Below are 25,627 nucleotides of genomic sequence, written 5' to 3' on the forward strand. Positions count from 1 at the left end.
AGCCTATGGGTTTATATTTAAATAAATACATGAAAAAAAAAACAACAACAACAACAAAAAAAAAAACAAGAGAGTTCACTCATGGCTGTAATCATAGCACTCTAGTGGTAGAGGCAGAAGGATCACCGTCATTCTTCCATACATTGGAAATTGAAGCCCAACAGCTGCCAAGCCCCAAAATAAACCAGCCAATCAACAAACAAAAAAAAAAGAAATACAAGGGAGTTGACTGTAAATAGACTTGCTGTTTGAATATTTACCCAAAGCTAAAAGTGTTCTTCCTGACTTCTTGCTCTTGTACTCTTTCTGTCCCTTTTTCTGTGATGGTCTGTGAGCCAAGTGGGAAGTGGGTGTGGTAGAGATGTCCCATTTGTAGCTAGCTGAACACTCCACATCTCTTACTCTCTGCATTTTGACCTGTTGTGAGCTTTGACTACTATCTACTGGGCAAATAAACTTATCTGATGAGGTTTGAGAGCTGTACTAATTTATGTGCAGCTTAGATTATGTGTAAAAATACAGATATGGAGGCAGCTTGGTTCTGTGTCTGTTTAGCAAAATAATAGTAGTAGGTTCGCCCCTGGGCCTATGAGCCCCTCAGCATAGGTTCTTGGCCAGATGGGTTGCCCACCAGAAGTTTATGTTAAGACCCTGTTACTGAAGATACCACACACATTTGTCACAGGACGTGGAGAAATGTGGTCAGGACTGACAGGAAGCTTCCTTCCATTGGATGTCTCTTATAGTACTGGAAGATGCTGTGCAGAGGTGCTGGGGGTGGAAGGGGTCATCAACAGTCTTATCCAGTTGTGAACATGTGAACAGCAATGATGACCAGCCTGGCACAAAGTGCCTGTGGGTGCAACAGTGGCATGGATGTTATAGAGGTAACCAATGGCTTTAAATCCTTTTTAAAAAGGTTCTATCATCGCCTTTATGTGTGTGTATTCTTCTTTACTTAAAACAGTAGTATCAGTATGGCTTTTTTTCCCCCCTAGTTCAAATTATAACCCGAACTACATTTATTTACATAATTTAAATAATTGCATGTTAACTTTGCTGGAGGCAAATTCTCAACTGCCAAGTGGAACATTTTTCTTTACTATTCTATATTTTTGTAGTTCTGTGGATCAAACTTCAGGTTCTTATACATGCTTGAGCAGTTCTGTTCTTCTGAGCTGCCTCTGTCTCCCACGTGGTGAATTCGAATGGCAAAAATGCCTTTGTGTGTCAGATCTGTCCCCTGAAAGTTACATTTGGGATGAGGAGTCGTAAGTGGTGGTAATCGGAGAACCTCAGAGATCCGGTCAGGACCCTGGAGGCTGCTGGCTGTGGCATTTGAAGGGAGCAGTCACATGACCTGGCAGTTTGGTAATAAAGTCGCCAAGCCCCATGTTCTGGTCCTTGAGGAGCTATCCCAAGCTTTCTATTCTTAGTAAATTCTCTTTTGCTGAAGCTGGATTGGGGAGATTTAAGGACTCCTTTGCAACTGCCTTTCTCTGATATATTGGTGTATTGGTTCTGGAAAGTGATTTGTCATTTGGAGGCAGTGATTAAGAGCTTAGAGCCCAAAGCCACACTGCATGTTTACATTTTGGCTGTGTTCATTTAGATCAAATACTTCACTCCTCTCAGTTTCTTAAATAATGGCACTATTTTTATTATCTTGGCAATGGCTAAGTGAGTCAGATCCTGGTTCCTAACGAACTCTACCCATGTTGCTATATTCATTATCATAAGCACCGTGGCACTATGTATTTACTGAGCAGTCACCCTTTATTGGAATTCAACGGAAATGGGAAAAAGTTAACACACAGGAGTGGTCTATCAAAGTTAACATTGGGCAGTCTGCTTGTGTAGTGCAGTCTTGATGACTGAACTCCATCTGTTTATCCTCTGGTGTCCTGAAGACACACAGGGAGGTAGGGAAAGCATTTTCAGCTGTGTTAAAATGCATCTATTGGAGTCAATATAAATGCTGAGAGGAACTGCCAAGAGGATCTGATTGTGAATCAAGAATAAAAGGCCTGTGGTATGATTTAAAATTTTGTTTCACAAGGGAAAGCCTTAATGCATCCAAAGACATTCCATTTGTTGTTTTACCATTGCCAGCATTTATTATTAAAGTGCGTGGTTGTAGAATAATTATAGTCTATATTATGGTGATGTTTTTAGAGAAGACTGAAAATCTGCACTTCTTTCAAGTTAATGTAACAGGGAAAGAGGGAAAGCACAGCATCTATTGAGGTTTCACATACTTTGCCTGACCTCCTAAGAGGACTGTGGAGGCGATTTAGAAACTCTGCAAATTCTGAAAGGTGCTTTTATGTTAATCGCTGTGTTTCCTTGCTAAATGAAAAGGATGAATGTGGTAAATTGGGGTTGGATTGGGAAAAGGGCCTAAAAGAAAGACTCTAAGATTGTTATTGCCATTATGTTAAAATAACAGAAATTATTTGGGATGAAAATAGTCCAGATGATAGTCATTATATCTACACTTTTTAAAATAAATTATAACAATTATGAAAACTGGCCAGTCATCTTTATCAGTTTTATATGAGGCCTCTATAATCTATTAAAATAAGACAGATTGGGAAAGAAATATACACTCTGTACATAAAAAAAGGAAGGAAATACTTAAGTAGCTGTCTTAGGGTTTCTATTGCTGCAACAAAATATCATGACCAAAAAGCAAGTTGGAGAGGAAAGCATTTATTCAGTTTACCTTCCATATTGCTGTTCTTCACCAAAGGAAGTTCAGACAGGAACTCAAACAGGGCAGGAACCTGAAGGCAGGAGCCAATGCAGAGGCTTTGGAGGAGTACTGCTTACTGGGTTAGTACTCATGGCTTGCTCAGCTTGCTTTTTTTTTTTTTTTTTTTTTTTTTTTAAGGATTTATTTGTTATGTATGCAGCATTCTGCCTGCAGGTCAGGAGAGAGCACCAGATTTCATTACAGATGGTTGTGAGCCGCCATGTGGTTGCTAGGAATTGAACTCATGATCTTTAGAAGAGCAGTCAGTGCTCTTAACTTCTGAGCCATCTCTCCAGGCCCCCCTTTTTTATATTTATTTATTTATTGCATATACAGTGCTCAGCTTGCTTTTTAATAGAACCTAGGACCACCAGCCCAGGAATGACACCACCCACAATGGGCTGGGTTCTCCCCTACTTTTCACTAATTAAGAAAATGCCTTACAGCTAGATCCTATAGAGGTATTTGCTCAACTGAGTCTCCTTCCTCTCTGATGATTCCAGCTTGTGTCAAGCTGACATAAAACTAGCCGGTACTGTGACTTTAAGCTACTTTGAACTTATTCTGTGAAAAGGTTGCAAAGAAACTCTTGCACATGGATTGGCAATCTTGTAGACACACAATTAAATTCACCTCTTAGGTTCTTTCCCTTATGATGCCAGAATTGACTTATGACTGGGATTCTTGAAGAATTTCATAGTGGAGGAGTTCTGTTGAGAGGAAAGATGCAGATAAGGCATTTAAAGTGTAAGCAAACCTGGGAACTGCTAGAAAGTCAGATGAAAATGAAGAGACATTGTGCAATAAAACCAGCTAGATTTATAAAACTCAATGTATACAACAAAGAGGATGGAGGCTCAAATTGTTTTTGTTTGTTTGTTTGCTTGTTTGTTATTGTGGATGTAGATTCAGAGTTAAACTTAAGAGACAGCCTAGCCCAGCTCTAGAACTTGAAGAATGAATTAGCCAGCTGAAAATATTGGCAGAGTCGGTGATTAATCACCTATCCTCACAGTGTGGCCTATTGTGTAAGGGTGTAGCTCATCCTAGTCTTCTTTGCCTGCTGTAGTGAAATCCATTCGACTGAAAACAGAAATCACTGAAGCTCCGTCTCTCACAAGTTCAAAGGCTGGAAGTCTGAGGTCTGGGTGCAAGATGGCCCAGTTATGGTGAGGGCCCTCTCCCTGGCTCGTGCATAGCTCCCTTCTTCCCATGTCCTTTTTCCAGTGAGTGTGCCTGCATCACCCCTCCCCCGTTGTATAGATTTCCTACTTTGTGATTTCCTTAAAGCCTGGTTATCTTTCCAGGACCTCATCTGAAGATGCCATTACACTAGGGATTATGGGATTTCATAAACAGAGGAGTTCTGTTGAGAAGAAAGACGCGCTTAAGGATTTGAAGTGTAAGCAGACCTGGGGACTAGTAGAAAATTAGATGAAAATGAGGAAACATCATGGAATAAAACCAGTGGAACTCATAAAACCCAGTATATATAACAAAGAGACTGTACAATGCCCATTGTATATATAACAAAAAGTGTGTACATTCAGGATTATGATTCAACAACGGAGCATTCTGTCCACAGCATCTGTTAATCCTTTGGGGTGAGTTGAGGGGAGCCTGTGGGTTGGCTCTCTGGGATCATCCAATGTGAAGCTGGAACAGAAAGATCTGAAGATGGCTCTCATGAAAATTGTCATGATGCAACCACAACTTAAGGAATGCTGGGATCAGTTCTAAGGTGTACAGGGCCTTCTACACATACACAGAATTAAAAATGTAAATGCATTGAAATAAAAGAGGGGGTTTGAGAGCATGTATTCATGTTCTTGTATCCCTTTGGCAGAAGGATGCTGCATTTTTCTTCTGGAGGGTGCAGGTACAAGGTACCATCTCAGAGACAGAAGGCAACCCACCCACACAGGAACTTTCGGTACCTTGATCTTGGCCTTCTTAGCTTCTAGAACTATGAAAAAGATTTATGTGCTTTATAAATTTCCTAGTCCTGGGTTATTTTGTTATAGTAGTACCAATGAGCCAAAATGTTGCCTAAAATCACCTTCTGTCCCTTTCTGTTCTCCCATCCCTAGCACCCAGGCATTCTTCGTCTGCTTCCTAATGTGTGTGCATCTCCCCACCCCAGAGTGCCACAAACATTCAGGCCTGCAGAGTTAGCTGTTTGAGTTTGGCTTCTTCTAGTTACTGCCATGCATTTGAGAGTTACCCATGCTGTTTGTGTGCATTATTGCAGAGTATGTTTGCTTATCCTTTCCCGGTGGCTGTCTGGGCTGCCTTCAGTATTTAAAAGTGCCACACGGTCGTGTAAAGGGCGTTGAAAGCTAGGAGCGTGTCAGAGTGGATTGTGTTCAGAGTCACATCACACTTGCTTTTTGATAAAATTTGAGGAGTGTTGGACAGATGTTGGGATAGACAGAATGATAGATGTTGAGTTAGTGCCATAATGGGTTGAGACTTTGTGGGACATTGGGTTGGTGTCAATATATTTTGTATGTGGGACAGAAGGCAAATAATGACAGGCAAAAAAACAAAAAACAAAAAAAACAAAACAAAACAAAAAACCAACCAAACAAACAAAAAAACCAAACCAGTCCTCTTAAACATATGAGGTTTTAAACTGTGGAACCTATAAATGTTATAGAGGTTTAGGGATCTTTACTGATGTCAATAACTTTAGAGTTTTAGTGAAAAAGGAAAGTATCCTGGACCGTGTTTTAGGTGGACCCTATAGGGAATGAATGTATCCTTGGAAAAGGGAGGCAGAAGGAAGCCAGGGAGAAGCTGGAACAGAGACACCTGAAGATCTGTTTCATGAAAATTCTCGTGATGCAACCACTACTTAAGGAATGCTGGTGGCCACCAGCAGCTAAACAAGACAGGGAGTGGGTTCTAGACTAGGAAAATCAATTTTGGGCTAGTAATGTTAATGATAGACTTCTGAGCCCCTAAACTATGAGAATTAATTTGTATCAAGTTTGTGTTAATTTTCCAAGACAGCCACAAGAAACCAATGTTTGGCTATTAAATTTTGTTTGGTTATATGTTTTTGCTTTGTTTTTTGCTTTTGTATAAGATTAAGGCTGAAGGACTGGAGGTGTAGCTCAGTGGTAACATGCTGGCTTATCACCCAAAGGCCCTGAGTTTGATTTAATGTGTGCATGTACACACATACACACACATGTTAAAAACAAAAATGCTGAGAAAATGAAAATTTATTTGAGGGCCTTTCTGTTCATTTGTTTTGTTTTTTAACGCTACCCTGTACAGAAACCAGCTGTAGTAGATTGGACTCACTCAATCTTTTTTTTTTTTTAGCACTGAATGGTAATGCTAAATGTCTAAAAAACTAACAAGGCTTTTGGTACCATGTTAAGGTTCAAGGGTTTTGCCTAAGGAAAGGTGAAAGGATGTGATGGAGCGCAGACCCGATATTTATTGGCTAGAGGTAGACACTTTTCTCATTGATGACAGTCATACCACACATTACATTATCGAATTTGCTGAACATTGTCAGAGAAGCGATTTTTGTCGCTAATAAAAGTTAAAACCTGTTCCCTGATATCTTACTTTGTCTTTTAAACCTGTCCTTTGCAGTGCCTTTCTAAAGCCAAATTCCTGTTAAGAATAAGATCGACTCTGTTTACCTAGCATTATGGGGCATCGTGATAAAAATCCTGAACTAAACTCATGATTGAGTTCAAAGCTGTGAGGAGGTGAGGAAGAAGGGACTGACATCATCAGACAGGATCAGATCATTTCCTAGGATGCATGGTGGTGCACACCTGTAATCCCAGCACTCAGGACGTGGAGGCAAGAGGATCGTAAGTAGAATGCCATCCTCTACATAGTGTGTCCAAGGCCTGATCTGCCTCAAATGAACAAACAAACCAGCAAACAACTCAACATTTGAATTAGAATTGTGAATTGGACTAATTTTTTTTGTTTTATTTATAAACATATCCATATATATATGTGTGTGTGTATATATATATATACATACACACAGATAAATATTCTAAGTCAGCTATTCAGGGGAATATCTGGTTGATCTATTATTAAATATCTGGTTTATTCTTATAGTAGAAAAATAAGGTAACAGGAGATTCTGAGGTTTGTGAGTGATGTTATTGTGGCATTATATCTGTAATATCTATGTGGCGTTATATTTAATCAGTCATAGAGAAAGTGGTACTTTATAATCAATGATGGGTGATGGGTCCCATTTTCTCACCCTGTGGTCTGAATTATTTTAATTCCTAGAATCTTACAAACAATTTAATGTCTCTGGTTCTTTGCCTAGGACAAAACTTCTAAGTTAGGCCTACAAGGAAAGTCCAATTTCAGTGTGACTGGTGGCCAGTATGAGGATATAGACACAGTTTTCTGACAAACTGTAGGTGTGGGACTGTGAGAGCAGTGTGTAAGGTGCAGCACTACACACCTGTAATGCAAGCACTCTGGAGACTGAGGCAACAGGCAGCGAGTTTGGTGGCCCTCTGCGTCCCATAGAGATGTAGACTGTGACTTCAGAACATGGCTGTTGTGGCAGGAGACCACATCCAAAGATCTTCTAGGTCTGTGTGATCTGGCTGAAATACAAACACGCCTTTAATCCAGGAAACAGAGGCAAACAGATCTGAGAGCAAGGCCGGTCTGGTATAGAGCAAGTACCAGGCAAAGAAAAGTTTAGATCCAGGCGTGATGGTACGTGCCTTTAATCCCAAATAAAGGTAAAGTTAGTTTGTAGAAGGAAGCACCCATGTTTGAAAGTGATGTCTAACTGAGTGGTAGGAAAGGTAACAATTCCAAGAAGATTTTACAGAATAGGATGTACCCAAGTCTAACGAGAAGAGAGAGAGGAAAGAGGCAATTTTACAGAAAGAGGAGGCAGTTTTTACCAGGACAATAATAGAGAGATGGGTTGCAGAGAGAGAAAGAGAGAACTCAGGTGAAGATGGAATGAGCCAGAGAATGAGAAGAAGCCAGAAGATTAGAGCAGATTGCTGAGTTAGTTTGAAGCCAAACAGCAATTCCAGGCCAAGAGAGAAGCCAGGTTAAATAAGTCAGCTGGGAGAGGAGTTTGAGCCAGAACAGCTGAGTTGACCCAGCCAGCCCAGAGCTCAGAAAGAAGAGTGAGCTTATTAGCAGTAAGTCTCAAAGACTGAAAACATTCTAGGTCTGGCTTAGACTGAATGGAGGCTAGAAGCTCCCAAGACTAGGCCTAGATTAGTAGAAGGAGGCAGTTAGCCTCCCAGACAACTGAGCCAGAAGAATAAAGTTATTTTTACATAGAGAGACTTTGCTCAGGACAACACAAAGCAAAAGTATTAAAAAGAGAACAGCAACAAATCTCACTCTCAGAGAACCAATAGAGTCATAGGATTTCAAGACAGAATTAAATATTAAGGAAGTCTCATTTACAGATTATGAAACAAAGACTGAAAAATACTGATGTTCCTATTTAGATTTTTAAACACCTGAATAAAGGCAGTTTCTCTTATTGGTACTTTCTGAAAAATGTAACCCTTCTTTTTTCTTATGCTGCTAGGGTAGAACCCATGGCCTCACATTAGGTCCATGTCTTCCACTGAGTCCCACTCCAGTCCCACCACCACAGCTTCTGATGCTTCTTACTAGGAATACATAGGCATGCACCAGAAATGTATGAAGGTGTTATTCTTTTTTTTTTTTTTTTTTTTTTTTTTTTTGAAGGCATTATTCTTAAGAACTGAAAAACACTCCCAGATCAGGGAAAAAGTATACATACCCTGGGAAAATAATGACTTTCACAATTGTGAGATCATATTAAAATTGAGCATTTATTGGGAGATGGAGATAATTCATATTATTGGAACTGCCATAGAGGAAAAAACAGTTTTGATCATGTACTCATTTTTAATTTTTATTTTCTTGATATACATACTATAAGCGTCACTATTCTAAAACAAACACGATTAACTCAGTAATTTTTCCTATATTCATGAAGTCAAGTAGCCCTTACCACAACCTAATTTTAGAGCATTTTCTTTCTAAAAAGAAACCTCGTGCTCAATAGTAAGTTCCCTCTGTCTCCTGCACACAGCCCTGGCAACCACTAATGTGCTTTCAGCTCCTGTGGGTTTTCACTCTGGACAGTTCATGTAATGGACCCTACAGCCTGGCCTTTGTGATCAGAGGTTTTTTGTGATTAGCCTGTATAATGTTTACAAGATTTTCTGTGTCAGAGTGTAGATCAATCCTTAATTCTCTATCAGGGGCTATTCTTGTGTATGCATATACCACATTTCAGTTATCCATCATCAAGTGATGCACGTGTGTGTTGTTTCTACTGTATGTCTGTTAGGAATAGTGCTGCCTTAATCACTTCGCGTGGGCTTTGGTGAGGACACAGTTTCAGTTCTTTTCGTATCTCAAGGAGTTCTATTTCTGGGTCATATTGTAATTCTGTGTTTAATGTTTTTAAAATTTTATTATTGTTATTATTTGTGTGTGTGTGAGAGAGAGACAATGAGAGAGAGATCAGAGGAGTCATTTCTTTCTAGGAGTTGTTTCTTTCTCTCTATTGTCCTAGAGATCAATTCAGGGGGTCAACAAAGTTTTCTTAAAATTCTGTACCTCTTTCAACCTGTTACCTCTGTATGAAGGTTGATTCCCTATGTCCTTGCCAACGTGTGTGTGTGTGTGTGTGTGTGTGTGTGTGTGTGTGTGTGTGTGTGTGTGTTTACAGTCACTCTAGCCAGTGTGGATTAGTCTTATATCATGGGCTTAGTTTGCTTTCCCCTAATTCACTGATCTCTGTGTCTCCTGGGAGGTGAGTCTATTCAAGCTCTTTGTCCATTTTAAAATTAGGTCCCTGTATTTTCCTTCTGTGTATTTTCACTAAATACTAATTGGAAGGAGCCAGGAGGTGTCGGTATACACCGTTAATCCCAGAACTTTGGACACAGAGGCAGGTCTGCCAGCCTGACCCACAGAGTGAGTTCCAGGACAGCCAGGACTACACAGAGAAGCCCTGTCTTGAAAAGAACCCCCTCCCCTAAATGGGAAGGACAGATAGTAGAAGTGAATTTTCTTTGGCTATGTTTTCCCTCATTCCAGCATAAATATCTATTTTCACACAATGTGAATATTTATGACTTACAGTATGAGTTCCTTTTTCCTATAGAACAGACTATTACAACAAATTTGCCTGTAAAGAGAGCCCATTTTTTTTCACTGATTTATATCATAGAAATGATTTTTTTTATAAAACCATAAACCATTGAATGACAATGTATGATAAAAACCATACTTTTCTAAGGCACAAAATTATTTCTCCATAAAATCTATAATCATACTCAACATATAAAGCCCTACAAATCCTGACATATCAATTTGAATATGTGGCAATTTGTCACACAAGTCCAGAACCTTCAGCATAGTGCTAGCTGAAAGCTCTAGTCATAGCTTCAAGAAGAGGATTTAGTCATTAAGAAAGAGTTGGTTTTGATGGTGACAAATGCAAACTTGGGTGTTTGGGGGCAGTTGTTATTATATGTTATGTTCTAGTGTGTTCTTCCTTATTCATATTCACAACTTAATTTATGGACATTGACGTATATCCATTATGACCTGTATTGGAATTTCATCAACTCCTGCTTTCCTGTTTAAGTTGACTTCATGAAATACTACTACATAAGTTCCACATGCAGTGCACCTTAGGTTTTCTTTGACTCACCTGATCATGTGCCCTTGGCCAAATTCCTTCACCTCTGAGGGGTTCAGCTACTGTCCTTTGGTAAAGGGAAAGGTTGACCTTAATCTGAAAATGTCCCACCTTCTATCCAGAAATAGCTGTTGACACAAATGACGGGAGTCAATAGTGACAACATGGAATTGCGTGACCGGTAGCCTGTTGTTTCTTTCAGCATGGAAGGTTTCTGAGGAGTTTAAAGAGGGATGAGAGCTGGGGATCCAGTCTGGGCCTGGCCGCTTACAGCCATGTGCTGTCCAAGCTGTACAGAGGCTTGAAAGCCTAGGAGAGGTGGTGGGAGTGAGAAGGAAGGTCAGAGGAAGTGAGTCGTGTAAGTTTGAATAGCAGCCTGTGGGCTCCAGACTCTGCAAGGGGCTTTGAAGCTGAGAAAGAAACATAAGCAAAATGTCTCTGAAGAACACTGTAACTGGTGTAACTGGAAACTGCCAGAAGCTGTGAGCCTAGGTGAAACAGGAAGTGAGCTGGTGGAAGCTATGCAGTCATGGAGAAGAGTAGGCAGATGCGGAACAAGCTTTTGTTTGTTTGGTTTTGGGTTTTAATGATAGAATCGACAAGCAAGAATGAGATGTCTCAGCCTGGCAGAGAGGCAGAAGTCTGGAATGACCAAGACATTCATTTCCTGCTTGTATCTCTGCATTTATGAAACATGTATGAAGAAGTAGGGATTGAAACATGTAGAGATTGAGAGACTGTCCAACCAGTGCCTGGCCCAACCTGAGACCCACACTATGGGAGAGAGCCAGCCCCTGACACTATTAATGACACTCTGCTGTGCTCACAGACGGGAGGCTCCACCCAGCAGTGGATCCAAACAGATGCTGAGACCCACAGCCAAACATTGAGCACAGCATAGGGAGTCTGTGGAAAGGTCGGGGGAAGGATAGAAGGACCTGGAGGTGATAGGAACTCTAGAAAGACCAACAGAGCCAACTAACCAGGGCCCAGGGGGCTTGTGGCGACTGAAGCACCAACCAAGGACCATGCATGGACTGGACCTAGGCCCCCTACACAGAGGGAGCCAATGTGCCTGCAGCTCAGGCTTCATGTGGGTCCTCTAGTAAGGGGAGCGGGAGCTGTCTCTGACATGGACTCTGTTGCCTGCTTTTTGATCACTTCCCGCCCTGGCGGGGCTGCCTCACCAGACCACAGGGCAAGAGGATGCATTCAGTCCTCTTGCAACTTGATGATCCGGGGGTCAGTGGGGAGGGGGTGGGGCTCCCCTTATCTGAGGAATAGAGGAGAGGGAAAGAGGGTGGAGTGGTGTGGAAAGGAGGGAAGGGGCTATGATTGGGATGTAAATTGGATAAGTAAATAAATTAATTTTAAAGAAAAAGAAAACGTGTTTGTGGGAAAGAAAGGGGATGGTCAATTAGATTGAGAGATATCTGTGACCAAATACTGGGAAGTTCCTTTCAGTAGCTGTAAACCAGACCAGGATTGCTCTAACTCTCTGACCCCGTACATTTTCACGTGGTGTACATTTGGGAGCTATGGAAGCAGTTGTTTGTTCACTTGGACTAACATGTAGGGCGAGAGCGGAAAAGGCTGAAGAGAACTCTCTGGAAAGCCCAGTAGAGAAAGCAAACATCCAGTGAAAGAAAGGTAAAAGGAATTTGGAATCTGGTGGATGAAAGATTTCTTCAGAAAAGAAGGACAGCCAGAGGAGCAGATGCTGCAGAGCTTCGGGAGAAGATAGATGTTGAGCCGAGACCATGACCCATTCCCCATGAGCGCATTGGTTGACCACGCAGGCCCTTGCTGGTGGGTATGTTAGAAGGTTTGGAAACCTCAGGGGATGGAACCGCCTTGGAGGCAGGAGATCAGTCATTTATGCCTCCTGCCCAGCAACCCCCCCACCCACCCAAAGCAGCTTCTTGTCCCCTGTGAAGCGAAGCACCTCCTCCCAACATGCTCCCAGTGCTCTCACGTTCTGCCCAAGTACAGAGGCCAAGCAACCACAGACCAAATGTCCTGAAGCCATGAGCATAAATCGTTTCCTCCTTGGATTGTTTTCTTAGGTGTTTTGGTCAGAGCTACTCATAAGCAAGTAATGGGATCGCTTTGAGGTTTACTGAGCAAGAAGTCTGTGACTTTTGTGTCTGTTGAGGGGTGGAGCAGAAGTCAGACTGCTGTGAGCTAGAAACTTAAAAGGAAGGAAACAGGGGAGAGAAAGGACTAGAAGAAAGTTGAGTTTTATCCAGTAAGGAAAATGGTGTAAATACTGTCACATACAGGCCACCACATCTCACTGTCTGTTCACCTTTTCTTTCATAAAAAAATGACTACACATTTAATTAAAAACTTTTCATAGTGTAGTTTAATCTGATTAAAGATGTCTCGCAGGAAGAAAAGTTTAAATTTAAAAAGAGGGCAGGTAAACATTTTCTATTAAATTATTATTTATATACTTTGTTAAGTTACCAGAGTTGCTTAGGAGAGAAATGAGCAGGAGTGCGGCCTGGCTGGCGTAATTAAGTACCCGTCACCCAGGCTTCTCGGCTTCACCTGATTTATGTTATAGCTGGTTCTGAGAAGGTAAGACTTAAATTTAATTAGGAAGGTGAGGGGCATAGACACTAAGACTGTAATTAATCGGAACATTTGGAGCAGCAGGCTTTAGTGCAGAGAGAATCTCAGAGATCGATTCATCTACCGGCTCCTCGGTTCTTTCCCTGTGTTTACTTGTGTCGTTTCACTGTGAACTGTATCTCAAGCTGTAAATGTCCAGCGATAGTAATATGAGGAGCTTCCTCATCTCCCTGATTGTTTTAGATAGTTTTTTATTTTTATAGAAAGGAAACATTCTAACATTCTCTACATTGACTTTTCCTGTCAATCAGATTTAAAAAAAAAAAAAAAAAAAAGAAGATGGACTATTATGCGTATGATTGACACCTGGAACTCCTTCCCTATGCCCTTCACGTGAGGGGGCCATAGCTGAGCTGACTGCTGCCAGTCTCACTATTTCTTGTACTACATCCAGTGATGTCCAGGGAAATAAATGATTATATTTTGTGGTTTTATATTTTGTGTAGCTTAAATAAAATGTGGATGTAGTTCTGTAACATGCTTTTCTTGTTAATTCTGTTTTATTTTTTAAAAATTTGTTAATAATGATAATCTGCTAGTGTAAGTTTTCCACTCTCTGGTCTTTTATTTATTTATTTTTTTTTTGGATTTATTTATTTATTATTATGTATACAGTACTCGGCCTGCATGTACACCTGCAGTCCAGAAGAGGGCATTAGATCACATTATAGATGATTATGGGCTACCATGTGGTTGCTGGGAATTGAACTCAGGACCTCCGGAAAATCAGTCGGTGCCCTTAACCTTTGAGCCATCGCTCCAGCCTCCCTGGTCTTTAGAATGTGTTAAGTGTTCTTGGGACTATATTCTTTCTTATTTGAAAACAAATATGCCATGTTTTGCCTTAAGATGTCCTGCATTGTATAGTTTGATAAACTCTGTACAGTGGCTTAACCTACCTCCCTTCAATTCTGCTCTCTAGCAAACAGCTGGAATTTCTCTTCAGCATTAAATTGGCCATTATTACTGCTCAATTTTGCACTCTTCATCATTTTTCATATTTTTAGAGGTTACTTAGGTAGGATTTTTAATTTTTGAAGATAACAATTTTTGGGGCGGGGAGTGGGCTACTCTTGAAATCCTTAAATTATAACTTGGCTACCCTTTGGTCAGATGTAGTCATGTCCTAAAGTAATACCTTTGATAGCATTGTAAGTCCACTGGACAGAATTTAGCCAGCGATGATTGCAGAAGTACCTTTGGGCACCTCGGGCTTTGGAATGGGACCATAAGCATGCATCACCACAAGAGTAAATGTGAGCTGAACGCAGTGAATGCACCATGTCTAGTGTGGATGAGTCACTCTCATGGACATGTCAGATGAGGAGCCAGGTACCAACAATGCATAAGACATTTCTTACTGTGTCTACCAATAAACAATACTAACTTCTAGGACACATATTTGCCATGGTGAATGAAAGGAAATCAAAGAAAGATCAGAAGTACCAGCATTCCTTAGCTGGAAAAATATGCTTGCATGGGCGGCCCTCAGGACACTACAGGTTTTTTTTTCATCCTTAAAAAATATTAATTTGTTATGCTGCACATTTATTCCATGTTGTATTTTTTTTTATTCACAGTAATATAAAAAGAATAATTCTAGTGGAATGGATAGATGGGATTATCTGAGTTTTTTTGAGACAGGGTTTCTCTGTGTAGCCTTGGCTGTCCTGGACTTGCTTTGTAGACCAGGCTGGTCTTGAACTCACAGAGATCCTCCTGCCTCTGCCTCCCTGAGTGCTGGGATTACAGGTGTGCGCCACTGCACCCAGCAATGTGACTGTCTTTTATGATGAAAGTATCTTTTACACTCACAAAAGTATCTTTCAACACTCACAATTTTTAGATAGCTCATTTGTGTATAGATGCACACAAATCCGTATTCTTTGGACACAGAATGAAAACACAGGCAGGCTGAAAATTAGATAGCTGTCGATGGTGGAATATGGATTTTACACAGGATATATACTTAATAGGTGGGAAACTCTTCATTAAATGTTGTCTTAGAATGTGTCTTTACCATTTATACGTGAGATGTTAAGTTATGAAATGAAAAAAACATGTGAGTAAAACGCATGTGTACGGTGTGATAGAAATACCCCAGCAATAGTGGTAGTTAAAACCTACCTTATCTGTAAGGAAGAGAGGGGAAGTACCTACCAGCCTTCTTACCCCAGACTGTTTCCTGCCATCAATACCTCCTTTCTATTTCGACACAAAAAGAAAATTGTATTTTATGCAGCTAACTAAAAGAAAACTGCAATTTGATTTTTAAAGAAAGGAATATTATCTAAAGCCATTTAATTTGGTCAGATCATTTGACTTCATGTGCCTTCAATTTTCTATCAGGAACGCAAACTGCTCCACCTTTCAAGGTAATCTGCAGGACAAACACAACCTCATCAATGCCTGGGCACGGGTGTTAGTATGCATGTCTCGCAGAGCCATTTTCTAGAAACTATTAGCAAGGCACAATACCATGGAAATGAAGAATTTAGGTTCTGGAATTGTGTGGATTTTTATTCACCACCTTATCTGGAGGCATAACTGTATATGCTAAACTCTTTTTTTTTTTCCCCCTGCATTTTCTCATCCTTGAAATAGGGACATTAGTGTGGTGGGAGGTTGGGCAGTCATGAGTTAACCTCTCGGAACTGGGCTCTAGACAGATTCGTCTTTGCTTTTTCTATGGTGGGAATTACATGCAGGAAACGTAGGGAGGCTGGTTCTAACTGAAAATACTTCTACATGGAGACTCCACAGCCCACTGCCTTTTGCTGGAGGTGTTCTGGTCACTGCCCCACCCGCCGCCCTCTGGCAGTTCACCCCATAAACAATTGCTGTTATTCTGGCCTACAGAGTGAATTCCTCACTGCCCTCTCTTCCCTTTCTGCTACCAGAGTGACAGGCCAGTGGTTCACTGTGCTGTAGGTTTGGGGTGCTGAGACTCCATCTCCAGTACCGCTCTGAGCATCAGCACACGGAGGCAAGTGCAGGGGAGGACACGGGTGTCAGTGCCCTCGGCTGCACCGAGCGTTCTCCTCTGGGTTTTGTCACATGTACTTGTTCAGGCTCTTGCTTTGGATGATCAACACATACTGGGATAGAGGGTTGGCCCGCACATTAGTTAGCAGAGGTCACCGAAGCTTTGTTTTGCCAAAGAAAACCATGACATCCTGGGAGCCAAGTCTTCCTTGTTGGCGTAACATGAGTTGTATTCTGGGTTTTGGGTTTAGCCAGTTTATTTTTCTTTTCTCAACAGTGTTTGTGAGTGGGACTGCTCTAGGTTCCTTTTCACAGAGAAACTTGCTTGCTCCATTAGTCTCTGCCCCCAGCTTTAGCTAAACTGAACGGAGCAGTTTGAAAACCCTTCTCCAGTTAAGTACACGATCCTCATCCAAAAGCAACTGTCACGCCATGGCCCGCTTGGGACTATTCATCTATCTGTCGTTCTTTTCCCACGACAGGATTTTCTTTTGTAGCCGTGGCTACCCTGGGACTCACTCTGTAGACCAGGTAGACCAGGCCGGACTTGAACTCACAGAGCTCCAAAATGTGCCACCCTGCCTGGCATTTTTGTCTTTCCAACCAATGCTTTTATCATAGCCTTTGAAACCTAGAAGTGGACCTCTGGACTGCCGAATGGTCAATAGCATCAGCCTATTTTGTACTACAAGGAGAGGTCTCTTAACCACGTGTAGATATGAGACATTTTCTTTTCCTGGAGTTGTTTACACAGATTGGACCTTCATTTTGGCATCTTTTTCAGAAGCTTGTATCAGTAACCCTATCACCAAGGTATGTGATTTACATGTTAAGTTCTGGCAAGACACACACACAAACACACACACACACACACACAATTAGTTTTTTTTTTTTTTTTTTTTTAAGATGGTTTCCAATTTTGAAAGGAAATTGAGAAAATTGGCTAATAAATTCATAATTGTTCTCGGTCAATTCTCAGTACTTTTTGGCATATTGAAATAGTTCTTTAATTATTATGTACTTTCTTTGTTGAACATTTATAGATCCCCTAACTCCAGAGATAGACCCCATCTGTCTCTCTCTCTCCCCCACCCCCTTTCTCTCTCTGGTCCCCATTGACCATAAGATAGAGTTTCTCTCTGTATCCAAGGCTTGTCTGGTACTTGCTATGTAGAACTGAAATTTGCAGCAGTCCTTCTGTCTCGGTTTCCAGAGTGCTGGGATTCTGTTATTAAAATTAATTTTGTATGTATGTGTATGTACATGTATGTGACACATCTGGGCGTCAGAGGATATGAGTCCTAGGTATTGGATTCAGGTTGTCAGCACCTTTACTCACCAAGCCATCGTGCTGGCCTTATGGTTCCTCCCCTCCCTTTAAAACCTCCTCATATAATTTGGTTCTGGTGGGGAGGGTCAGAAGCCAAATCTATGATGGTTTCCAGAAGCTGCTGTCACTGGCAGTGAGCAGACAAACGTAGAGTCATTTTTATTTCAAACTCTGAACTGGTGAAACATTTGGGAGGGTTCATTCATAAGTTTATAAAAAAAAAAAAGTTGATGTTCACATAGTGTTGGTACACTGTGGAAGTCAAATTATTTAAATTGCACTCTCTTCCTTTTGCATTTACTAGAAGCCTATATCAAAAGTAGTCATTATCACAATAGAATAAGGTGGGTGTGTCCACCAGGGGCAGTCAGAGGGCAGCAGTGGGTGTTGATGACGTTTTAGAGAAACATTGTGTTCCATTTCTAAAGGGGACAGTTGCAGAAGCAAACATCCTGTTTGGGAAGAAGGTGTCCCAGTTGCTTCACTGCCAAGTGTTTGGTGCTGTGACATCCTGGGTAACTAAGGCTAACTGTTATCTTTGTGAGGGAGGCCTTCTTCAGACCACCACCTCCTGCTGCCTCCACTTCTATTTTCAGAGCTTACCAGTAGGTGAAAATGGTCTACCAGTCTCTGTGCTATATCTAATTAAGACCAGTGTTTCCCCCCCTGAACCTGGTACAGCCAACAAGGTAAACCTGGGGATGCTGGCAGTCAGCGAAGTATGTGCTTTCTAATGATCCCAGGAGTAACTCATTTGCTTGTTGTAAGACACCTCTTTCTTGGGGTCCTTTGTAGTTATAAAACCCCACTTATAGGTTAGATATGGTGCAGCCATCCTGAGGTTGCAGAGAATCCAGATGATATGCTTCCTGCATCAGGACCAGTTCTTTCTCTCCATCCGCTCTTCCTCTCTCCTTGACCTCGCGGCAGGAAGCCTTTGTGTGAGGTTCTCATCTGGAACAACTTCTCCACACTTGTTTTCGTGTTCCGTTGGATTACAGGGCAGCAGGCCTACCTTTGAAGGTCCTTTCTCTTTTATTTCTTTGCTGTGCACTCCAGTAATTAACTTTGTCCTTCTTTTATTTGTTCCAGTCAATCGCAGGCCACTCTGCTGAGCATCTTCTCCCAGGAGTACCAGGTTAGAAGTTTTCTCCTTTGTGAGGGTTGACAGGTGCCTAATTGAATGATGAATGTCCCTTTATTTCTTTGTAATTGAACTGCCAGCTCTCTGATTGGGTTGGAGGATGTTCCCTTTTCCACATCAAGCACCGCCTGCGTCTCAGTGGAGGCCTGCCAAGCCTACCCATCCATCTGTCTAATAACATCTAGCCTTTGCTTATTTGGTGGACCTGTAATAAATTATGCTAAACCATTATTATTCTGACAATAATAATTTCCCTGTGTTGCGTGGCTCCATGTGCTAAATGTTTGCTGACTTGCACTGTCAGTGCCGCTTCCCATAGCTGACAGAGATGATGATAAATGACCACTGCTGGAGTGGCAGAAGGCAAGAGAGGCAGAAAATGGAGTCATTTATCATGAGATGACAGGTGTCAGTCAAGTGGCAAGTCTCTATGGAATTACTTTTTGTAGTTTTCAAATAAGTTGTTTTTAAGCAATGTTCTTCCTGGTTAAATATGGCAATTGGATTGTAAAGCCCGAGTGCAGAGGACTGAGATGGAATTGAATTGAGGGGAAATTAATACAAAGGTTGAAAGAGGGAACAAGTTTTCTTTGCCCTCTGCAGCCCTAAGCAAACTTATTTAGATTCAATTACTGTGACCCTGGTGGCTTTTACATATATACTGTACTTGTGGTGCAGTCTGCAGACATCCCAGCCATGCAGGAGATTAAAATGCATAGATGTCGTAGCAGGAAAGGACACCCTGCCACCACCCAAGTCCCCAAGCCATTACCCACTTGCCCCATATGCTCGCCACTGGGATGACGAAATATGTCCTTGCTGTTCTTGAGCCTGATCTGTGACACAACATAAAGATGTTTTCTTGTGTGTTTTGTTTCAGAAACATATTAAAAGAACACATGCCAAACATCACACTCCAGAAGCGATGGAAAGTTATTACCAGAGGTATGACCTGCCTGCCCCACTAGAGGGTATCACAGTACCTGTCAATTGTAATAATTATTATGAATAAATTAGGCCACTAGACTGCCTTTCTATACTGTTGCGAGACTGTTATTTAAAACTTTGAGTTTATTTTACAGTATGTTTTTAAGTGCTTGCTTTGGCATGTGTGAAGAATATGGCGATAGTGCCAGTTTACATGTGCATGCATGGACTATATGAGTGAGATAAGCCCCTCCCTCCCTGTTACAGAACCTTATTTGGTTACTTGAAACTTTGAAAAAGTACACAACTTTTATGAATACATATACTTATCTATGCATATGGCCTACATGTATATGTGTAAGTTTTCAAACAGATTTTCATTTATTTCTTATTCAGATCAGCAAGCTGACAAAAAAAAAAAAAAAAAAAAAAAGAGATTGAAATCCAGTGTAGTATTTGCCTCTTATCTGTTTGGCTAGCTATTTTTGGTATTTAACAAAGAACCTTCATCAAATAAGAACTTACGGAGACATATTATTTTATACAACTATCGTGTTTTAATGGGGGCTTTATGTTTTTGAAGAAAATCTTGAGTTAAACCACAGCATAGTGTTCAGAGAATATTTACATTTTAGCTTTATTATTCTGGGACAAACAGAACCTTTAAAATAGTTCTGATTTTCTTAATTCTGACATTCATTGCCATCATTTTGATATCTGAATAAATAATGATAAATGATAATATAAGTACTGAATTTTCATTATCATTCAGCTGTTGAGGGACTAGATTGGCTCATTTTCCTTGCTATAGCAGATAAGGCAGCAGTAAGCATGGGGTCAAATATCTCTATGGTAGGGTCTGGAGTTTCTTTGTTTAGGTCCAGGAATGGAAGAGTTGGGCCACATCGTAGTTCTATTTTAAATTTTTTGATGAATCTCCAAACTGACTTCCACAATGGCTGTATTAGTTGGCACCCCATGACCAGTAGAGGAAGTATTCTGTTTTTCTTTACATTTCTCCAGCATTTGTTGCTAGATTTGTTCATGAGAGCCATTATGACTGGGTGAGGTAGTGTCTGTTAGAAGGTCATTGAATTGTATAGAATTTGGGGTCTGGTTAATTTTGGTGTTAATTGTTTGTTTGTTTGTTTGTTTTTTTACCTATTTGCAAATTTTTTAAATAATAAAGTTTATAAAATTATAAAAACAATTAAGGTTTAGAGAAGCTATTGAAATTGGATTTTCTTTTAAAAAGTTATTCACTCTGCCACATGGCTAAAGATCCCCTTTGTTTTGAGTAGTTAAAGCTATTAAAGGTGTGTGAGATGTATAGATCACCACCCTCCATTCATTACGTCTAGAATTTCTCTCTAGACAAGTCTTTATAGGTATTAAGAAAGGTCATGGCTATCTTGATGAAATTTACATTTACTTCCTACAGGACCTGCAGTAGTCTGTGAGACCTAGATATCTAGAGGAAAAAAAAAAAACTATACATATATATTGAAATGTTATTTTATTTTTTCACTTATTTGTATGACAAGAAGTAATTGTTTGTTTTGAGACAGGGTGTCATTATCCAGCCCAAGTTGGTCTCTGATTTGGCAGTTCACCTGGTTCAGCCTATGCTTATAGACCTCTACCACTGCATCTGTATACAAAGAAATAAGTTTCTGTTTGTAAACTTTATATTTCCAGGCTGTCAGATAGAATCAGGACCATGTTGAGATGTAAAGCCTTGTATAGTAGGAGAGAAAAGCAGTGTTGGAACGTAATATGTACTCCAGTCTGGGAAATGTGAGGCATGACGAAAAGTGACAGGGCTGCTCTCAGATTCATTTGCCTCACTGTAAAAAAAACCTTTAATTACAATGTCTTTTTCAAAACCATCTACATCAAAAAGCTTAGTTTAAATTTTAAAGAATATATATATATGTATACATGTATATACATTGACATATATGTATATATTTTAATATACAAATATATAACACACATACACACACACACAACACACACACACACATGCAATCCCTGGTGGCACAAGCTTATAATTCCAGCTTTGGGGATGCTGATATAAAAACAAAGACAGTGTTTGGGTTGCAGTTTGATGTAGAGCACTTGTTTAGCTTGTGCAAGGTCATGGGCTGAAAAAGAAATGTGTATATAATTACTGATATGTGGTTTTTCTTCTTCTACGTGGATAGTTTTCCTTTAAAAAAATTTAAGTAAGTGTAGTTACTGAGTACTGAGTAGGAGCAGTGAATAGAGTGGGTAGTAAAGAGGATATAGAAATATATTTCTTCCTTTGCATTTTTGAAATATGAGAGTCTCAGTTATGGTGAGGCATGAAAACATTTGAAATAAAACCAGAACGGAGGCTCTAACAGAGACTCAGAGGAAAGGCGTTCCCCCAGAGTCATGATTCTTTGGCACTTCCCTCCGTTTATGGGAGCCAGCCATACTGTCACCTTTTAGGCAGAGCCACCATTGGAAATGTGCAGGTCAAATGTCCTGGGTTTTGCTAAGGTAAATTGGCTTTAAAAGATTCTTGTTTGTTTTTTAGGTGGTTAGAATAAAGGCAACTGTGTTTTATATCCACATATATTTAAGCAATGGAAAAGTGTTAATAACAACTTATTTAATTTTTGTTCCTTATGAAAGTAATACCACTGGCTGTGAAAATTAAGCACCTTTGTGATGCCGTAGAAAGGAATGAACGATTGCCCATAATTGTGCCAGTCAGAGATAACTACTGGTTAAAATGTCATCCCAGCTTTCTGACAGCCCGTTTGTACGTAGACAAGGTCGAATTACATGTACAACTATGAGTCCTGGATTTTATTGTGGGAAAATGTATGTGATATAATATTATTTTGTTAAAAAAAAAAAAAAAAAAAGCCTTTTATTAGTTGCCTTTCTCCACCATGTAAAAGGATGAATTTCCCACATTATTCTTCTGAGGACCGAATATGTCCCCAGTGTTCTGATATTGTAAATAATACTGTGGTAAACATCTTTATGCTTGACTCATTGGCACTGGTTGATTTCTGTGTATGTAATTACTGGTGCAAACAATGCGAACATTTAGAAATTGATTATATGTTGCTAAATTACTGTCTAGAAGCATCTTGGTTATGTTCCTGCCAGCAGTATGAGAACCTCTGAATCCACATTCCAGCTAGTGTTGAGAGTATGTCATTTGGGAATTCAAAGTCAGGAGTTACCGTGAGAGTACCATGATTCGCTAAGACTGACAGGAGCAGGATGGCCGCAGAGGGTGTGTTCCTGGCCTTACTCATCGGTGGGGAAGCCTTCTCAGCTGGATGTTTACTGTGTCCATTTGAAACCGGCTCTCTATTCTTTTGAACTGTGCCCATTTTATTCTCGTACCGGAGCATCCTTGGCGAAATAGGCTTTTGGGTATACACGTCATTGGGCGACTAGCTAATTCTCTCATCGCTGACTCACAGTTCCTGACATGTGTAGGCTACGGTAGGAAGGGCTTACTTTTACCTGTGGTTTGTAATTGTATTCTGCATGGTGGAGTTCATGACAGCAGAGGGGTGTGGCTGACACTTCTCCCTTACTGGGCAGACAAGGAAGCAGAACCAGGAGCTTAGCTGGCTTCCTCCTTTTGTAGCCTCCCTCATCCAGTTGGGCCTTCCCTCCTCTGTTCCCCTCCCCCCCACACACACACACACCCCTTCACTGGCAGCACCCTCAGCACCTCATTCACTCAGCTCTGGTGATTCTAGAGGCAAGTGGGCTGGTGGTGCATACTGACAGCCGCAGACGGTCAGATCTGTAAGTTCGCTAAAGAAGAAGCAAGTTTGGAAATCCTATCTCCCATCCTTTCTAACCACACTGGCTAAGGAAACAGCTTCCATAGCTATATAGGATTGGATCAATTGAATTTTCTAAGATGTTGACATAGAGAAAAGAATTGTTGAGACCTGATATTGACAGTACATGATAAAACTGGTTTCTGAACATTGATTCCACTGTGATGCTAATCCTTAGAGTCAGCTTGATTGGATTGACAAATGCCTGGGAAGAGAGGAAAACACACTTCTCAGTTTAAATAAAACAAGGGCATTTCTACATAGGAATAACTAAAGAAGGGAGGCCTGCCACGTGGGTGGGTCACACCCTTCAATAGGCTACTGGGCTGTGCCTTTGGAGCCTATGTATTGCCTTGGGCCCTTCCTGTCTGTTTCCTGGCTGACATGAGTTGAGTATGCTCTTTCTTCCACCATGGCCCTCTGCCATGATTTATTCTTCACCTCAGACATGAGAGCAATGGAGCTGGACAGCCCTGCCCTGAAGCCATGAGCAAAACACAGCTTTCCTTCCTCAGGTTGGCTTGCTTTCTTTCTTTCTTTCTTTCTTTCTTTCTTTCTTTCTTTCTTTCTTTCTTTCTTTCAAGATTTATTTATTTATTATTTATACATATTCTGCCCGCATGTGTGCCTGCCTGCCAGAAGAGGGCACCAGATCTCATTGTAGATGGTTGTGAGCCACCATGTGGTTTGCTGGGAATTGAACTCAGGACCTTTGGAAGAACAGACAGTGCTCTTAACCTCTGAGCTATCTCTCCAGCCCTGGTTGGCTTTCTTGCCATAACAACAAAAAGCCAAAATGTCCAGTGGCACCATTTACTGCATATTTCTGTCCTGCCAGTACCTGCCACACACATGTGACAAAGGCACAATACCTGCCTTCGCTGTTCTAGGGAGTGGAAGATAGCTGTGTCCCTAAATATATGAATTTCAGTAAGAGAAGTGTCAACATAGTTGTGTTTATAGAGTACAGCCCAACTTTGTCAGTTATCCACTTGGAGTGTCTGGAATAATGGTAAACAGACCCATTTAGAAACAACAGTGGAAAAACAAAACAAACAAACAAAAAAATAGAAACAACAATGCACTTTACTGGCTTGTTGGGAAATATCCCAAAAGGAGAGCAAACCACAGCAGAGCTAGGGCTTTTTGCGTGTTTTATGCTGGGGATTGAGACCAGGGCCGTGTACGTGCTGGGGAAGGGCTCTTCTAGAGAACTGTATCCCCAACTCAACTGTTGTCTTTTGAAAATAAGTCCATGATGTCATGATCGTGGATCTCCCAATCAGACATCACGAAATAGGTCTTCACTAAGGGTCTTTCCTATGTGTGGGGTGTATGTACATGTCCGTGTTGGTGTGTGCGTGTGTGTGTGTGCGTGTGTGTGTGTGTGTGTGTGTGTGTGTGCGTGCGTGTGTGTGGGGGGGGTTGTGAGTGAGTGTGGGTGTACATGAATATGGAGGCCAGACGTTGATATCAGTTGTCTTCCCACATAGTGCTTCACATTTATTTATTTTTACTTACTTATTTAGTTATTTATTTTTTTTATTTGAGATATTATCTCTGAGTGAATCTGGAGCTGAATGATTCAGCTACACTGGCTAGCCGGGGGTTGTAGTAATCTTTCTCCCTCCAGCACTGTGGCCTGAGATGTGCGTCACTGTGTGGCCTGGGTAGAATTTATCAGTGCCTTGAGGTTGGATTCCTTATATGAGCTAGCAAGGAGCCTTTGCACTCACAGCACTAGGGATTTGCACTGACTGGATGTATGGTGGGATTACTATTTGCTCATCTTCTGTTTCTTTAAACTTGGTGAAAGTTTCCACAGTGTGTTATCAATGTAGTGAAGGATGCATCTTTTTATGAAACCATGCAAGTGTGACTCAAAACCACCCTTTGTTAGTATAAGTAGTTTACCCTCTAAACACACACCTGGCCTTATGGCTTCTTTCACTTTATGCAAGATTCAAGCAACACTTTCTTAGAGGTGGGCTTCCTGACCAATTCACCTAATTTTAAGTATTATGATAGCATGTATCATGTGTGTATGTCTTTTTTTCCCCTCTGTCTGGAGACTGTCATGTCTTTGTGATGATAGAGATGGGGGTATTTTATTCCCTGTTGCTTCTTCAGAGCCCAGATTAAGGCCTAATTCAGAGCTCTCAAATTTTTGAGATATACATGAACGCTAAGTTTCAAATCCTAAAGCTGCCCTGGTAGTGGTATGCTGTACACAGGGCCCAGGGTCTGAGCTCTTGGAGAGTCTGTGCTTCTCACACTGGTT

The 25,627-nt window shown here is 40.9% G+C and overlaps 1 protein-coding gene across 2 annotated transcripts in view; it reads left to right on the forward strand.

Moving 5' to 3' along the window:
- The window catches only part of Cdin1 (CDAN1 interacting nuclease 1), a 201,085-nt gene that overhangs the window by 34,627 nt on the left and 140,831 nt on the right, over window positions 1–25,627 (forward strand). For both annotated transcript variants that reach the window (XM_051144350.1, XM_051144351.1), the window contains exons 2-3: window positions 18,523–18,568; window positions 19,455–19,519. In XM_051144350.1, the coding sequence (XP_051000307.1) occupies window positions 18,523–18,568; window positions 19,455–19,519 (111 nt within the window). The remainder of the gene's footprint in view (window positions 1–18,522; window positions 18,569–19,454; window positions 19,520–25,627) is intronic.

The sequence above is a fragment of the Acomys russatus genome, chromosome 4 (genome assembly GCF_903995435.1).
Source record: "Acomys russatus chromosome 4, mAcoRus1.1, whole genome shotgun sequence".
NCBI classification, from domain to species: Eukaryota; Metazoa; Chordata; class Mammalia; order Rodentia; family Muridae; genus Acomys; species Acomys russatus.